The following is an 18849-nucleotide window of genomic DNA, read 5'->3' as shown; positions in this document are numbered from 1 at the left end:
CCCTCTGGGCAACTGGGGATCAGCCATAAATACGGGCAAGCCAGAGACGTCACATACAGGCCAGAACGGTAAAGACAGAAGATTTCCTTAATGAACCAGATGGGGTGTTACAATGATAGTGTGTTCAGGTCACCATCACTCAGATTAACTACCATCTGACTGATTCATTGACTTGAATTTAAACTCCACTCGTCACCACTTTTAAAAAATTAATTCTCGGGATAAAGGCATTACTGGTTTGACCAGCATTTATCGCCCAGTAGGCATATTGCTGTGGGTCAGGAGTCATGTGTAGGCTAAGTTTCCTTTCCCAAAGCACATCAATGAACCAGATGGTTTTTCCCCCAACAATCAATTCCTGGGCATCAGTAGACTCTTAATTTCAGATTTTTATTGAACTAAATAATTTCACCACTTGCTATGGTGGGGTTTGAACCCGTGCCCTCTGAATTAAGAGTCCAGTGTCATTTCCAATACCCCACTAAGGCTTGCTGAACATAACGTCTTATTAAAGCTTTCAAGGTAAGCTGGTGTCTACCAGCTATTTGTAGGTTCTTTGAAACAGTGAAGAGCAAGTCAATAGATTATATCGTCTCCAATAACATCACATAGCCTCTTGCTCCACCTCAATCTTCTCTTCCTCACGTGAACCACTGCTCCCTGATTTGCCTCACCTTCCCTCTTCCTGGTCTCAACCCTCGGAGCTTCCTCCACATCAGAAAGGCATCTGAAATATTGAAGAGCTCAACAAGACGCAGTCCTTACTTGCGGATTCTGCAGGAAGGTGTCGCGGTTATTGATGCAGCCTCCAGCACGGTTTTTCAGGGGGTCCTCGTGCCTGGTCCATGAGCCCTTTACCATGGCCTCCTCCCAGGTCTTGTGGAAGCTGAAGAAGGAGGTGTTGATGATACGGCAGACAACAAGGTCTGTGAAGTTCACACAGAAATCATCAAACGACATCCTGGAATCCAAACAAGGACTGCAGTCAGACAGCACGGCAGGTGAATACACACAACCCTATCTCTTTACTCAACACAGATCAGGGGAGTCTCTCCACAGAGTACAAGTTAACACTGAAGCTTTCAACATCACCAAAACAGAACTGGCCATTGTTGTTTATGGGAGCTTGCTGTGTACAATTTCTTACAATGGCCATATTTCATTGGATGAACAGAACTTTAGGTTGTCCTGAGGCTGTGTGAAGGCACAAACTTTATTAGCTTGTTATTCCCAATAAAACACCACCCTAACAAAGCCGTTTGTTTTTCTTTATTTAGACTCCTAGAACATGGACATCACTAGCTAGTCAACATCTACTGTCTATCCTGATTGCCCTGGAAAAGGTGGTGGTGAACTGTCTTCTTAAATCTTTAGCCCTAAGAACTATATCCAATTCAATATTTTGGCCTCAACTACTTTCTGTGGTAGAGAATTCCACAGGCTTCCCACACGCTGGGTAAAGACATTTCTCCTCATCTCAGTTCAAAATGGCCTACCCAATAACCATAGACTGTGACCCTTGGTTTGCTCCCACCAGTGGGGAGATCCTTCCTGCATCTACTCTGATCAGGGAGGGTCAGGGATCCATTCTTGTTTTCATTAGCCCTTCCAGCAAAGGCGAAAACTTTACATCCCTTCAATGTTTTCCCATATTTCTCATGCAGCCTCTTGCTCCACCTCAATCTTCCCTTCCTCACACGAGAACCACTGCTTCCCTTCTCCTGTTCTCAAACCTCGGAGCTTCTTCCCACATCAGAAAGGTGTCAACTCAAAGTTAGTGAGGCTGGGAGTCCATGACTGCAGGAACTCAGAAGTGACCATTGATTAACTCTGGAACAATCTAGATTCCAAAAAGCAGGAACTTCAGAAACATCTGATCCGTCGACAAAATGAAGACTCTCTGGAAGACTTACCAGAACTCTCCATCATCCCGCACGGTGACACCCATTGCTTCACGCTCTCCTTTGCTGACCTTCTGCCACTCTTGAGAGCTGTGAAGACAGACAGTTATTCCAGTCTCCCTAGACTCTGCATGGAATAAGTCCCATAACCCGCTACTGAAACAGGACAAACAATGAGGCCATGTATAATGAACAAAGGTGATTCACTTTGGACGTGTGAACCACTTCTGGGTATAATAAAAAAAATTAAAAATAACATTAAGGAGGAAATTCAAGCAGAATGTTTTCACTCACAGCGTAGAAGTTTCAAGTTTGTGAGCACTGAAGGGCAATTAATCTAAATTGTTCAAGCCATTGTTAAACCCTAGTCAAGTCTCACCCCTTCAACATATCCATCACTTCCCTTCTTTCTCAGATGCTTTTCTCGATGTTCCTTAAGCAGATCCATACCACTCTCTTCAAAAACCCTCATGGTGGTGAGTTCCACATTCGGACGTTCAGATGATGATTATCATGGTCTAACTGAATGGTGGAGAAGATATGAGAGCCAAATTGCCTCTTTCTATACAAACATACCAGTAAGGAGCAGGCCAATGAGCCCCTCAAGTCTGCTCCATTCAGTCAGATCAGCCGTGATCTTATTACCCCACCCTACTCCGAATGACCTTTCGCCTCCATTGCTTATCAAGACTCTATCTTTGCCTTAAAAATATTTAAAGGCTTTGCTTCTGTTGTTTTTGAAGGCTAGCATTCCAAAGATTCATGATCGTCAGATCATTTGTGGGCGGCACGGTGGCACAGTGGTTAGCACTGCTGCCTCACAGCGCCTGAGACCCGGGTTCAATTCCCACCTCAGGCGACTGACTGTGTGGAGTTTGCACATTCTCCCCGTGTCTGTGTGGGTTTCCTCCGGGTGCTCCGGTTTCCTCCCACAGTCCAAAGATGTGCAGCTCAGGTGAATTGGCCATGCTAAATTGCCCGTAATGTTAGGTAAGGGGTTCGGCGGGTTGGTGTGGACTTGTTGGGCCGAAGGGCCTGTTTCCACACTGTAATGTAATCTAATCTAGAATAAAAAAGATCTCACTCTGATGGACCAGACCAGACCCTCTCAAAGTATATTAAGAAGGTAGCCTAGACTTTAATTTTTTCTTATTTTAAAGGTAAATGTCAGGTGTTATGTTCCAGATGTAATTCGATTGGTCAAACTACTCAGCATTAAGCAAAACACAATTTATTCAAACACTATCGTAAAAATACAACAAAAGGCAGATGAACTTGGAATAACTTAGCTCCCCTAAACACACACTGTGGCAAAAGGATAATTCAGAAAACAGATCTTGTCTCACATGCAATTCAACAGCCCAGGAAGAGAACCCCCAGCTTTTGACCGTAATTGAGGGTGGGAGAAATAGCTTCCACTTCTTCAAGGCCCCAACAGCAACTGCTGCTGAAAACTAAAAACTAAAAAATTCCTGGTACTGTGGGTTGGAGCTTGACCTCACCCATTCAGGCTGCTTCTATTGTTCCAGCTTTTAAAACAAAATACCCAAGGCTTCACAAGTTGCTCTTCTCTTGTCCCTCAATCCCTCTCTAAAAGAAACTAGGACAAAACACATGTCTTAAATCCACAGCATCTTCACATCACCTCTGTCTTGAATAGTTGACATCTTCTTTTGGAACAGTGACGTCAAGTTCTGGATTCTTCCAGAGCAGGAAACATCCTTTTTGCTCAGTTTCTCCTCAGGATACCTGTCTTCAGCTATCCCCATTTTGCCACCCTGACCCCACCATCTCCTTTATCTGTAGCTCCCCCCCAACACCCACCCCCCAGTCCTGAAGAAGGGTTACACCCGAAATGTCGACGTCTCCACATCCTGATGATGCCTGGCTTGTTGTGTTCTTCCAGCCTCGTGCTTGTCTTGGATTCCAGCATCTGCAGTTTTTTTTCTATTGTCTCTAACCTCAATTGCTTGCTGTGGCAGAGAACTCCACAGGCTCCCCATCTCTGGGTGAAGAAGTCTCTCCTTATTGGTTCTTGTTGTGACTTGACATTGCACCAAGGATCACCTCAGCCAATGCCAACATGGTGAAGCTGAGTGCTGTATCACAGGCCTCACCACATGAAGCTGCACCCCCCCCCCCCAACCCACACCAAGCTGTCGAAGGCAGGGGTCTCACCTGTCACTCCATGGCCCGTTCCATTCCTTTTGACCCCAGGGATTCCTCATCCTGATCATGAAGAGCTTTTCTGCCTTGAAGAAGGCCAGGAGGCCGTGGCCCAGGCGTACTTTCCGGACATCAGTCACGGCGTAGGCGTGGCCTTTCACCAGGCCAGTGCTCAGACGGGTTTCCATCTCGGCAGCTGATGAGACCTACAGTGAACGAAACAAGCCCCAGGATTAACTCAACACGGAGGGAGCTCATGGGACCCACGATCCCAGGGGCGGCACGGGGGGGGGGAGGGGGGGGGGGGGTGGGCGGAGGTGGTGAGATAGGGTGGGGTGGCGGGTTTGGACTGAGCTTCATGGGAAAGGTCCAAATGGCCAAATAGGCCAGATGGATGGAGGAGGGGGGGGGGGGGAAGAGGTCAGCAGGGGAACCACTCTTTGCTATCAGGGAACGGCAACTGACTTTGTTCAAATAACACACAGACTCCTCGCCCTTTGGGGTCAAACTCAAACACTACCTCCAAGTGGGTGTCAGGTCTTGTACCCTGCGCCTGGAGATTTATAGAGATGGCCATTCAGCCTCTCAAGCCTGCTGTACTGTTCAGCAAGATCGTGGCTGATCCTCTGCCTCCACCTCCAAATATCCCTTATTTCCCTCAGAGCTGACAAACATTGACATCAATCTTGAATGCAATCGAAGACTGAGCATCCACAACTATCGTGGGTAAAGAATTCCAAACATTCACAACCCTCTGAGTGACGTGGTAGCTGATACCTGGTTCTGACACTGTGACCCACCCTGCTATGGGCGCAGACAGGTCAGGTGGTGGAGTCAGGAAGCATTGACTGCACTTCACGAATACCTTCACCGGTTATAAAGCCTTCCTGAGATAGTAAAATGTCAAAAAGTGTGGTGCTGGAAAAGCACAGCCGGTCAGGCAGCATCTGAGGTGCAGGAGGGTCAACGTTTCGAGCATAAGCTCTTCATCCATGCTTGAAACATCGACTCTCCTGCCCCTCGGATGCTGCCTGACCGACTGTGCTTTTTCCAGCAGCACACTCTTCAACTCTGATCGCCAGCATCTGCAGTCCTCACTTTCTCCTGAGACAGTAAAAAGCTTTATATAGGGTCAGAGGGTCATAGAGATGTACAGCACGTAAACAGACCCTTCGGTCCAACTCGTCCATGCTGTCCAGATATCCCCAGGGTGGGGGAGTCCAAAACTAGAGGGCATAGGTTTAAGGTGAGGGGGAAAGATTTAAAAAGGACCTGAGGGGCAACTTTTTCATGCAGTGGTTGGTGCATGTATGAAATGAGCTGCCAGAGGAAGTGGTGGAGGCTGGTGCAATTGCAACATTTAAAAGGCATCTGAATGGGTATATGAATAGGAAGGGTTTAGAGGGAAAAGGGGCAATGGGACGAGATTAATTTAGGATATCTGGTCGGCATGGACGAGTTGGACCAAAGGGTCTGTTTCCATGGTGTACATCTCTCTGACTCTGAGTGCAATTTCCTGTTATTATTAGCTCCCTGGTCAACAGCACCAAGTGGAGAGTTGATGGTTACCCTGATCGAGCTGCTGATGAGGCCGTCACGGCTGAACACCTTCAGGAGCTTCTCAAACAGTTGCAGCCTCTGATCCTCCAGGGTGCTGAAGTTCTCCTGGACCAGGTCGATTGGCTCTGAGACACCGCCAGTGAAATCCACCAGGGCGTCTGCAGTGTTCCCGCCATCCAGAGATTCATAGCAGCCTGCCAGCCTGAAAGAGAAGCAGTCAGATGGTTTCCGCAGCAGGAACATGCATTTATATAGCGTCCTAACATGGGGAGGATACCCCAGAACAATACCAGACAATTACAACTGACACTGTGCCACACAAGGAGATACAGAACCTTTAAATATCTTTAAGGGGGCAGAAATAAATAGATTCTTGATGATCAAAAGGCCTGAAAGATTATCTGGGGATATATAGGAAGGTGGTTAAAATCTTGATATTACTGAACAGCAGAGCGGCCTCAAAGGGCCGAGTGGCCTGTTCTTGATTAGATTAGAATCTCTAACAGGCCCTTTGGCCCAACAAGTCCACACCAACCCTCTGAAACGTAAACCACCCAGACCCATTGCCCTACCTTATCTTTACCCCTGACACTTTAGCATGACCAATTCACCTGACCTGCACAGCTTTGGACTGTGGGAGGAAACCCACACAGACAAGGGGAGAACGTGCAAACTCCACACAGATAGTCATCTGAGGCAGGAACCGAACCCAGGTCCCTGGCACTGTGAGGCAGCAGTGCTAACCACTGAGCCACCATGCTGCCCACAGTGTATGTTCTTAAGAAATTAGTGATCAAAATACTCAGGCTGAAGGTTAGAGTGGTGGTTGGCAGGGACGAGTTAGACCTAAGGGTCTGATTCTGTGCTGTACATCTCTATGACTTTATGACCGGGACAGTAATGGAGGTGGAGAGGAGAGACTAGTGAAAAAGATTCTGGGAGGGAATCCCAGAGTTTAAATTCCTAGGAGCCAGGAAGGGCCACTGAAGGTGCAGCAATTGAACTGGGGTGTTACCGAGAGTTCAGAAGAGTACAGATTCCCTCACAGGAATGTAGAGCTTAAGGGGGTTTCAACGTTGGAGAGGTCCATAAAGGAATTTGAAAACAAGGGTGGGAACTTTTAACACAGTAACAATTCTGGATCAAGAGTCAATGTGGATTATTTGGTGGTCAGAGCTCAGTCTGACTAAGAGCTTGAGCAGCAGAGTTTTGGTCACTCTCGGGTTTTACGGGGATCAGTCAGGGTTGTGTTAGAATTGCCGAGTTTAGAGACATTGAAGGCATGGGCGAGGCGAGCAGATGAGACAGGGAGAAAGTCGGACACCAAAAAAAATGAATGCTGCAGATGCTGGAAACCTGATATAAAAACAGGAAGTGCTGGAGAAACCTCAGCAGGTCTTTGCAGAGAGGAACAGAGTGAAAGTTTCGGATTTCTGAACAGAGGTCACATGACTGTTTTGGCCAGCTTTTGTTGCTCATCGCTAATTGCCCTTGAACTGAGAGGCTTGCTCAGGTCATTTCACAGGGCAGTTAAGAATCAACTGTGCTACACTCAGAGGCATAGAGATATACAGCACAGAAACAGACCCTACAGTTCAACTCGTCCATGCCGACCAGATATCCTAAATTAATCTAGTCGCATTTGCCAGCAGTTGCCCCATATCCCTCTAACCCCTTCCTATTCATATACCCATCCAGATGCCTTTTAAATGTTGTAATTGTACCAGCCTCCACCACTTCCTCTGGCAGCACATTCCATACACGTACCACCCTCTGTGTGAAAACGTTGCCCCTGAGGTCCCTTGTAAATCTTTTCCCTCTCATCCTTAACCTATGCCCTCTACTTTTGGACTCTGCCATGCCACAGAAAAGCCCTTGTCTATTCACCCCTGTCTATGTCCCTCATGACTTTAGGAAACCTCATCCCTCAGCCTCGGACGCTCCAGGGAAAGCAGCCCAGCATTTTCAGACTCTCCCTATAGCTCAAACCCTGGTAACATCTTTGTAAATCTTTCCTGAATTCTTTCAAGTTTCACAATATCTCTCCAACAGCAGGGAGACCAGAACTGCACACAATATTCCAATAATAGCCTAATTACACGTCCCTTCCATAGCTCTCATCTCTCGGGTCAGCCTATAATTTCTTGCAAATAAGCAATAAATAAATCAATCACAGTCCCTTGGGATCTGAAAAAGGTTTCAGTGGACTTTGTCTTAAATGTTCTTTTTTTTAAGATTAGATTACTTACAGTGTGGAAACAGGCCCTTCGGCCCAACAAATCCACACTGACCCATTCCCCTACATTTACCCCTTCACCTAACACTATGGGCAATTTAGCAAGAGGGCAAGACATCCTTCTTCAGTAAGTTTCCCGGTTACTATTCCAGTCTGTTCCTAACCTCAGTGGATCTATTTGACACTGAGCAGCCTATCTGCCTCCATAGCACTGCTGCATCTCTGCTTCAGCTCTTTGTCCACTGAAGCCCTCACCCAGGCCTCTTTCCCATCCTTCTACCCCAATCACGGCAGTGGCCATGCCTTCAGCAAGCAGCTCTGAAAAACCCCTTGCCTCTCCACCTTTCCCTCATCAAGTACCTTCCTCAACACTCAATTTCTTGGGCCACACCCTTGCTTCATCCTCTGAGTCTTGCTTTTGTAACCTCGCACAGACTACCAGGGGGACCTGTTTCTATGCCAGAAATTGGTATGGATGGAAATGATTACTATAAGCTCCAGTTCTTCACTTCTATGTGACTCCACTTATCAAATCTCAATTTCAGGAAAATAAAGTAACACCATTAGGTATTTTTTCAGGGTTTAAGGGTTTGACTATGTATTTCACAAACTTTCCCAAAATTGAGGGTAGGATTTCAGTGTAGAATTGGTTTATACATTCATGAGATGAGCTGAGGGTGTCACCGGCTCAGCGGCATTTATTACCCAGAGGGCAACGAAGCACCACCCACAATGATGTGGATCTGTAGTCACATGTCAGCTAGACTAGGTAAGGATGGCAGTTTCTTTCCCTAAAGGACATGGGTTTTTCCAACAATCAACATCATTAGACTCTTAATTCCAGATTTTTTTTAATTTTAAACTGAATTCAATTTCCACCATCTGCCAAGGTGGGAATTTGAACCCTAGGGCCACAGAACATCATCTGGGTCTCTGGATTCACAGCCTAGTGATAATATCACTAGGCCACACCTCCTGCTATGTGCTGTCCTATGCCTGCAGAACTCAACATTGCTAAACCAAACTCAACTGAGACCAAGGATGAACACATTCAATGACAAGTTGTGGGCTTGTACTCTCTAAATAGAAAAGGTTAAGAGGAGATTTAAGGCAAGATGCAGTGGATGCTGGAAATCTGAAACAAACACAGAGAGCGCTGGAAAACCTCAGCAGGTCTGGCAGCATCTGTGGAAAGAAAGCAGAGTTAAAGTTTTGAGTGTCCTCTTAAAGCGGACAACCTTATTAAAACATGGAAGATTTTTAGGGGGCTTGACAGGGTAGATATGGAGAGGTTAGATTTGATAGAGGTGTACAAGATGATTAGGGGGTTAGATAGGGTTGACAGTGAGAACCTTTTTCCACGTATGGAGTCAGCTATGACAAGGGGGCATAGCTTTAAATTAAGGGGGGGTAGATATAGGACTGATGTTAGGGGTAGGTTCTTCACTCAGCGAGTCGTAAGTTCATGGAATGCCCTGCCAGTAGCAGTAGTGGACTCTCCCTCTTTATGGGTATTTAAGCGGGCATTGGATAGGTATATGGAGGATAGTGGGTTAGTGTAGGTTAGGTGGGCTTTGATCGGCGCAACATCGAGGGCCGAAGGGCCTGTACTGCGCTGTATTCTTCTATGTTCTATGTTCTATGTTCTATGTTCTATGTTATTTCCCTTGTGGGGCAATCTAGGACCAGAGGGTATCATCTCAGAGTACATTTAAGCCAGAATTGAAGAGGAATTTCTTCCCTCAGAGAGTCATGAATCTGTGTAATTCTTTACTGCAGAGGGCTGACAAGGCTGGGTCATTAAGCAGCTCTGAAAAACCCCTTGCCTCTCCACCTTTCCCTCATCAAGTACCAGAAAAATAGTATCCAGAAAAATGGAGTTGAAGAGAATCAAATTAGTTATGACTCCATGAAAGGATAGCTGATACAATGGGCTGAATGATCTGCCTCTTTGACTAACATTATTAGAGAGGAGTTCTGTTATGAGGCGTGAATAAAGAGGAATTGTTTCTTTTGGCAGCAAGTTCATGAACTGTAGGACACCGGTTTAACATAAATACCAACAACAACAACAGGGCATCTAAAAAAAAACACGGTGAGTTGTATTGATGTGAAACATGCTGCCTGAAAGGGCATTGAAAGCATATTCAATAGGAACTTTCAGAAGAGAATTGTACAAATTAGTGTTGAAAAGACGGAATGTGAGGGATGGGGACTAATTGGATAGTTCTCCAGAGAGCTAGCACAGACATGATAGGCTGAACGGCTTCTGACTGCGCTGCAAGATTCTAACTCCACACAGTGATGCAGTATAATTCTGGTCCATGGTCTCGATGTTACTCACTTGGCGTAAGCTTTCTCCACCAGCGCGCTCCAGAACTCATTCTTGGAATTGGAGTGACAGTAGATCAGCTGGCCATTGACTGTAGGCAGTCGGTCATCGATCACGACATCGACCCACTCTCCGAAACGCCAGAAGCGGAAGTGGAAAATTCCAGCGTAGTTGTTCGGTCTGTCCACTGCCCATTCCTGTTCTTTCCAGTCCGGGATGACCTGCGGCCCACAGGGAGAGAAAACAAAAGTGGGGTTAGTTGATCAGCTCTTCCCAAAGCTTTTCCCCCTAACCATGCAAGTAGATCCCAAGACATCCAACCCTTCCCATTCCCGCTTCTCACCATGTGCCACCAGTGCCTGCTTATACCGTGGAGACCTCTGGCCATTGGAGATTAGCCACTACCATCCCCTCTGGCAGTCCAGCCAAACCATTCAGTGCAAGGGAACCCAGCCATTTTAGTCAAGTTTGTGGGCGGTGCAGTCATATGTGGGAAGGCAGGCAGTGAGGATAACACAAAGAGTTTGCAGAGGGATATAGACAGGTTAAGCAGATGGGTAAAAGACTTGGCAGGTGGCATATAATGTCAGTAAATGCATGTTTATGTGCTTTAGCATGAAGATTAGAAAAGCTGAATGTTACTTAAGTTTGGAAAGCGACAGCACAGAGGGGTGAAAGTGAGGACTGCAGATGCTGGAGATTAGAGTCAAGACTGTGGTGCTGGAAAAGCCCAGCAGATCAGGCAGCTTCAGAGGAGCAGGAAAATCGATGTTTCAGGAAAAAGCCCTTCATCAGGAGGGCCTGAAATGTCGATTTTCCTGCTCTTCAGATGCTGCCTCACTGGTTATGCTTTGACAGCAGAGGGGGTTGAAGGTCCAGTTGGATAAATCAGAAGAGAGGGATAGATTTAAAAAGGGACCTGAGGGATATCTTTTTCACGTAGACACTGGTGCATGTGTGGAATGAGCTGCCAGAGGAAGTGGTGGAAGTGGGTACAATTACAACATTTAAAAGTATTCTGGTACATAGGAGGGTGGGTTGAGAGGGATATGGGCCAGTTTCTGTGTGAAAAAGTTGCTTTTCACACAGACAATCTAGTCCAAGGCACAGACAGATGTTTCTGTGGCCAGCAGTGAAAAAGCAGAATGGTGTGTTGTTTGCCTGGTGCCAGGATCAAGGATGTCTCCGAGAGGGTGCAGAATGTTCTCAAGGGGGAGAGGGGCCAGCAGGAGGTCATTGTCCACATTGGAACCAACGATATAGGAAGGGAAAAGGCTGAGATTCTGAAGGGAGATTACAGAGAGTTAGGCAGAAATTTAAAAAGGAGGTCCTCGAGAGTAGTAATATCTGGATTACTCCCAGCGCTACAAGCTAATGAGGGTAGGAATAGGAGGATAGAGCAGATGAATGCATGGCTGAGGACCTGGTGTATGGGAGAAGGATTCACATTTTTGGATCATTGGAATCTCTTTTGGGAAAGAAGTGACCTGTACAAGAAGGACGGTTTGCACCTAAATTGGAAGGGGACTAATATAGATTAGATTAGATTAGATTATTTACAGTGTGGAAACAGGCCCTTCGGCCCAACAAGTCCACACCGACCCGCCGAAGCGTATACAACCCAGACCCATACTCCTACATTCACCCCTTCACCTAACACTAGGGACAATTTAGCATGGTCAATTCACCTAACCTGCACATTTTTGGATTGTGGGAGGAAACCGGAGCACCCGGAGGAAACCCACGCAGACACGGGGAGAATGTGCAAACTCCACACAGAGAGTCGCCTGAGGCGGGAATTGAACCCGGGTCTCTGGCGCTGTGAGGCAGCAGTGCTAACCACTGTGCCACCGTGCCGCCCACAGGGAAATATACTGGCAGGGAAATTTGCTAGAACTGCTTGGGAAGATTTAAACTAGTAAGGTGGGGTGGGGGGGACCCAGGGAGATAGTGAGGAAAGAGATCGATCTGAGACGGGTACAGTTGAGAACAGAAGTGAGTCAAACAGTCAGGGCAGACAGGGACAAGGTAGGACTAATAAATTAAACTGCATTTATTTCAATGCAAGGGGCCTAACAGGGAAGGCAGATGAACTCAGGGCATGGTGAGGAACATGGGACTAGTATATCACAGCAATTACAGAAACATGGCTCAGGGATGGGCAGGACTGGCAGCTTAATGTCCCAGGATACATATGCTACAGGAAGTGTAGAAAGGGAGGTAAGTGAGGGGGGGGAGTGGCATTTTTGATAAGGGATAGCAGTACAGCTGTACTGAAGGAGGATATTCCCGGAAATACATCCAGGGAAGTTATTTGGGTGGAACTAAGAAATAAGGAAGGGATGATCACCTTATTGGGATTGTATTATAGACCCCCTAATAGTCAGAGGGAAATTGAGAAACAAACTTGTAAGGAGATCTCAGCTATCTGTAAGAATAATAAGGTGGTTATGGTAGGGGAGTTTAACTTTCCAAACATAGACTGGGACTGTCATAGTTTTAGGGGTTTAAATGGAGGGGAATTTGTTAAGTGTATACAAAAAAAAAATTCTGATTCAGTATGTGGATGTATTTATTAGAGAAGGTGCAAAACCTGACGTACTCTTGGGAAATAAGGCAGGGCAGGTGACTGAGGTGTCAGAGTGGGAGCACTCTGGGGCCAGCGACCATAATTCTATTAGATTTAAAATAGCGATATAAACTGGTGGTGGTGGTGGAGGGTTGTTTTTCAGACTGGAGGCTTGTGACCAGTGGAGTGCCACAAGGATCAGTGCTGGGCCCTCTACTTCTTGTCATTTACATAAATGAATTGGATGTGAGCATAAGAGGTACAGTTAGTAAGTTTGCAGATGACACCAAATTGGAGGTGTAATGGACAGCGAAGAGGGTTACCTCAGATTACAACAGGATCTGGACCAGATGGGCCAATGCGCTGAGAAGTGGCAGATGGAGTTTAATTCAGATAAATGCAAGGTGCTGCATTTTGGGAAAGCAAATCTTAGCAGGACTTATACACTTAATGGTAAGGTCCTGGGGAATGTTGCTGAATAAAGAGACCCTGGAGTGTAGGTTCATAGCTCCTTGAAAGTGGAGTCACTGGTAGATAGGATAGTGAAGAAGACCTTTGGTATGCTTTCTTTTGTTGGTCAGAGTATTGAGTACAGAAGTGGAGAGGTCATGTTGCAGCTGTACAGGACATTGGTTGGGCCACTGTTGGAATATTTCATGCAATTCTGGTCTCCTTCCTATCGGAAAGATGTTGTGAAACTTGAAAGGTTTCAGAAAAGATTTATAAGGATGTTGCCAGGGTTGGAGGATTTGAGCTATAGGGAGAGGCTGAACAGGCTGGGGCTGTTTTCCCTGGAGCGTCAGAGGCTGAGGGGTGACCTTATAGAGGTTTATAAAATCATGAGGGGCATGGATAGGATAAATAGGCAAAGTCTTTTCCCTGGGGTCAGGGAGTCCAGAACTAGAGGGCATAGGTTTAGGGTGAGAGGGGAAAGATATAAAAGAGACCTATGGGGCAACTTTTTCATGCAGATGGTGGTACGGGTATGGAATGAGCTGCCAGAGGAAGTGGTGGAGGCTGGTACAATTGCAAGATTTAAGAGGCATTTGGATGGGTATATGAATAGGAAGGGTTTGGAGGGATATGGGCCGGGTGCTGGCAGGAGGGATTAGATTGGGTTGGGATTTCCGGTCGGCATGGACAGGTTGGATCGGAGGGTCTGTTTCCATGCTGTACATCTCTATGACTCTATGCTCATGACCTTCCTTAGTCCTTTAAAACAAAAAGTGTCCATTCTTTTCAGCTCAGTTTCTACATTCTGCCATTTAATCTTCATTTGTAGAGGTGGAAGCCCACGAGAAGGATGCTGCAGTACAGGAAGGGTGGTGGGTTGAGCTTGTTTCACCATCATTGTTGTTGTATCAATGAGGCCTGAGGAGATTTTAAGGCCCACTTACCTTCTGCCACAAAGCATCTCTGGAGGCTAAGCAGGAACAAGCAGCAACAAACCAGCAGTTACCCAACTGGCCCTGGTTCAGGTCATGGGCACTCATCCCATCCACAAAGAGGTGAGGGCTGTTACAGATTTCCTGTGGGGGTTAAAGAGAGAGAAAATAAAACACCACCTGAAGCGAGTGTGTGAGGAGAGTCTACATCTTAGCATCTTAATTCGTTAAGATCACACGGCATGCCTCAGTGACTTGTAACTCTTGTCTTGGTGACCCATGGGCGTATTTTCAGTTTCCTGACCCAGCAAGGAATGTACTTGTAGTGGAAGGAATTCAGAACAATTTCGCCAGGTGTGTTCCCAGCATGAAGGGACATGCCTGATGAGGAAAGACTGACCTTATAGTCACGGAAGGTTTGGAAGGAGGAGGATGTAGGGATTGTCACGAGGTCAGCCAGGTGGCCTTCTAGAATATGAGTTCCCTGATTGGGGCTGTTAACCTCGAACAATGTCGAGAATAGACAGTACACTGAGATAAGCGGAGGACTCATCAAAGATTGATGAACTTTTAACTTATTCCTTTATGTCCCAAGCTTAAACAACAAAAGACTTTAAAGGTAAACTATTCCCTTTTATTTATTTTTCTACTATTCAATGAAGCAATGCTTCAGTTTTTTTAACTCTCATTTCTCTCAGTGCTTTGTACCTAAGTTCTTTTTATACCTCGGTTCCATGGAATCTAAAATCGCATCATGTACGGAGTCATGAAACTCTTTTCACTGTACTTCTGTACTTCAGTACATATGACAATAACATCTAAATCTAAAAATCCATCGGGGAGTCCTGGCTGACAGATATAAACGGGAGTGTCAGGGGTTCTCCTCACTCTAGGAGCCAGCTCTGTGCTAACTGGACCAGTGTCAAGTACTATGTGTGCATAAATAAAGGGTGACTTGGTCTTGGGATAGTGGCCTCTGTGGAGTTATTTCACAGATGATCTTATTGTGAGATATAAGAGTCGGAGGGAGCTTGAAAATAAGGACATAAAGAGCATGCTTCCTTCTTGTGAGAAAATCTGGAACTAGGGGGCACCAATTAAAGATAAATGATGATCAATTTGAAACAGAAAGAAGGAGGAGGAATCTCTTCTTTCTGAGGGGTAGCTATGGAGGCTGTGTCATTGACTATATTGAAGGCTGCGTTAGACAACATTTTGATCAACTAGAGTAAATGCAACAGAGGGCAAACACGAAGCAGTTATAAATATTTTGAATGGGAGAGCAGGCTTGATGGGCCAAATGGCCTACTCCTGCTCCTTTTTCTTACAATCTGTATTTTTGCTGCCAGTTTGTGGCTGTACAGGACATTGGTTAGGCCACTTTTGGAATATTGTGTGCGATTCTAGTCTCCCTCCTACAGGAAGGATGTTGTGACACTTGAAAGGGTTCAGAAAAGATTTACAAGAATATTGCCAAGGTTGGAGGGTTTGAGCTACAGAGAGAGGCTGAATAGGCTGAGGCTGTTTTCCCTGGAGCATTGCAGGCTGAGGGGTAGCCTTCTGGAGGTTTATAAAATCCTGAGGGACATGGATAAAGAGACTCCCGCCTATGTTGGGGGAGTCTAGAACTAGAGGGCATAGGTTTAGGATGAGAGGGAAAAGGTTTAAAAGAGACCACAGAGGCAATGTTTTCGCGCAGAGGGTGGTGCATGTATGGAATGAGCTGCCAGAGGAAGTGGTGGAGGCTGGTACAGTTACAGCATTTAAAAGGCATCTGGATGGGTATTTGAATAGCAAGGGTTCAGAGGGTTATGGGCCGTGTGCTGGCAAATTGGACTAGATTAAGTTAGGATATCTGGTTAGCATGGATGAGTTTGACATAACGGTCATAGAGTCATAGAGATGTACAGCATGGAAACAGACCCTTCGGTCCAACCCGTCCACGGCAACCAGATATCCCAACCCAATCTAGTCCCACCTGCCAGCACCTGGCCCATATCCCTCCAAACCCTTCCTATTCATATACCCATCCAAATGCCTCTTAAATGTTGCAATTGTACTAGTCTCCACCACATCCTCTGGAAGCTCATTCCATATATGTACCATCCTCTGCGTGTAAAAGGTGCCCCATAGGTCTCTTTTATATCTTTCCCCTCTCACCCTAAACCTATGTCCTCTAGTTCTGGACACCCTGACCCCAGGGAAAAGACTTTGTCTATTTATCCTATTCATGCCACTCATAATTTTGTAAACCTCTATAAGGTCACCCCTAAGCCTCTGACGCTCCAGGGAAAACAGCCCCAGCCTGTTCAGCCTCTCCCTGTAGCTCAGATCCTCCAACCCTGGCAACATCCTTGTAACTCTTTTCTGAACTCTTTCAAGTTTCACAACATTTTTCTGATAGGAAGGAGTCCAGAATTGCACACAATATTCCAACAGTGGCCTAACCAATGTCCTGTACAGCTGCAACATGACCTCCCAACTCCTGTACTCAATACTCTGACCAATAAATGAAAGCATACCAAACGCCTTCTTCACTATCCTATCTACCTGCGACTCCACTTTCAAGCAGCTATGAACCTGCACTCCAAGGTCTTTTTGTTCAGCAACACTCCCTAGGACCTTACCATTAAGTGTATAAACCCTGCTAAGATTTGCTTTCCCAAAATGCAGCACCTTGCATTTATCTGAATTAAACTCCATCTGCCACTTCTCAGCCCATTGGCCCATCTGGCCCATCTTATTCTCGCATCCAAATCATTTATGTAAATGACAAAAAGTAGAGGGCCCAGCACTGATCCTTGTGGCACTCCACTGGTCACAGGCCTCCAGTATGAAAAACAACCCTCCACCACCACCCTCTGTCTTCCACCTTTGAGCCAGTTCTGTATCCAAATGGCTAGTTCTCCCTGTATTCCGTGAGATCTAACCTTGCTAATCAGTCTCCCATGGGGAACCTTGTTGAATGCCTTACTGAAGTCCATACAGATCACATCTACTGCTCTGCCCTCATCAATCTTCTTTGTTACTTCCTCAAAAAACCGAATCAAGTTTGTGAGACATGATTTCCCACGCACAAAGCCATGTTGTCTATCCTGAATCAGTCCTTGTCTTTCCAAATACATGTACATCCTGTCCCTCAGGATTCCCTCCAACAACTGGCCCACCACCGAGGTCAGGCTCACCGGTCTATAGATCCCTGGCTTGTCTTTACCGCCCTTCTTAAACAGTGGCACCGCATTTGCCAACCTCCAGTCTTCTGGCACCTCACCTGTGACTATCGATGATACAAATATCTCAGCAAGAGGCCCAGCAATCACTTCTCTAGCTTCCCACAGAGTTCTAGGGTACACCTGATCAGGTCCTGGGGATTTATCCACCTTTAACCGTTTCAAGACATCCAGCACTTCCTCCTCTGTAATCTGGACATTTTGCAAGATGTCACCATCTATTTCCCTACAGTCTATATCTTCCATATCCTTTTCCACAGTAAATACTGATGCAAAATATTCATTTAGTATCTCCCCCATTTTCTGTGGCTCCACACAAAGGCTGCCTTGCTGATCTTTGAGGGGCCCTATTCTCTCCCTAGTTACCCTTTTGTCCTTAATATATTTGTAAAAACCCTTTGGATTCTCCTTAATTCTATTTGCCAAAGCTATCTCATGTCCCCGTTTTGCCCTCCTGATTTCCCTCTTAAGTATACTCCTATTTTCTTTATACTCTTCTAAGGATTCACTCGATCTATCCTGTCTGTACCTGACATATGCTTCCTTCTTTTTCTTAACCAAACCCTCAATTTTTTTAGTCATCCAGCATTCCCTATGCCGACCAGCCTTCCCTTTCACCCTGACAGGAATATACTGTCTCTGGATTCTTGTTATCTCATTTCTGAAGGCTTCCCATTTTCCAGCCGTCGCTTTACCTGCGAACATCTGCTTCCAATCAGCTTTCAAAATTTCTTGCCTAGTACCGTCAAAATTGGCCCTTCTCCAATTTAGGACTTCAACTTTTAGATCTGGTCTATCCTTTTCCATCACTATTTTAAAACGAATAGAATTATGGTCGCTGGCCCCAAAGTGCTCCCCCACTGACACCTCAGTCACCTGCTCTGCCTTATTTCCCAAGAGTAGATCAAGTTTTGCACCTTCTCTAGTAGGTACATCCACATACTGAATCAGAAAATTGTCTTGTACACACTTAACAAATTCTTCTCCATCTAAACCTTTAACATTATGGCAGTCCCAGTCGATGTTTGGAAAGTTAAAATCCCCTACCATAACTACCCTATTATTCTTACAGATAGCTGAGATCTCCTTACAAGTTTGTTTCTCAATTTCCCTCTGACTATTAGGGGGTCTATAATACAATCCCAATAAGGTGATCATCCCTTTCTTATTTCTCAGTCCCACCCAAATAACTTCCCTGGATGTATTTCCGGGAATATCCTCCCTCAGCACAGCTGTAATACTATCCCTTATCAAGAATGCCACTCCCCCTGCTCTCTTGCCTCCCTTTCTATCCTTCCTGTAGCATTTGTATCCTGGAACATTAAGCTGCCAGTCCTGCCCATCCCTGAGCCATGTTTCTGTAATTGCTATGATATCCCAGTCCCATATTCTTAACCATGCCCTGAGTTCATCTGCCTTCACTGTTAGGCCCCTTGCATTGAAATGAATGCAGTTTAATTTATTTGTCCT

At 45.8% G+C, this 18849-nt stretch overlaps 1 protein-coding gene across 1 annotated transcript in view; it reads right to left on the bottom strand.

Annotated features, from left to right (window-relative positions):
* The window catches only part of capn5a (calpain 5a), a 107894-nt gene that overhangs the window by 15973 nt on the left and 73072 nt on the right, over positions 1 to 18849 (bottom strand). The window contains exons 3-8 of the mRNA XM_072576846.1: positions 14162 to 14293; positions 10208 to 10416; positions 5637 to 5829; positions 4080 to 4273; positions 1914 to 1991; positions 766 to 961 (exon numbers count right to left, since the gene is read on the bottom strand). Coding sequence (XP_072432947.1) covers positions 766 to 961; positions 1914 to 1991; positions 4080 to 4273; positions 5637 to 5829; positions 10208 to 10416; positions 14162 to 14293 — 1002 coding nt within the window. The remainder of the gene's footprint in view (positions 1 to 765; positions 962 to 1913; positions 1992 to 4079; positions 4274 to 5636; positions 5830 to 10207; positions 10417 to 14161; positions 14294 to 18849) is intronic.

The sequence above is a fragment of the Chiloscyllium punctatum genome, chromosome 9, assembly GCF_047496795.1.
Source record: "Chiloscyllium punctatum isolate Juve2018m chromosome 9, sChiPun1.3, whole genome shotgun sequence".
NCBI lineage: Eukaryota > Metazoa > Chordata > Chondrichthyes > Orectolobiformes > Hemiscylliidae > Chiloscyllium > Chiloscyllium punctatum.
This window is presented reverse-complemented; position numbering and strand designations above follow the sequence as displayed.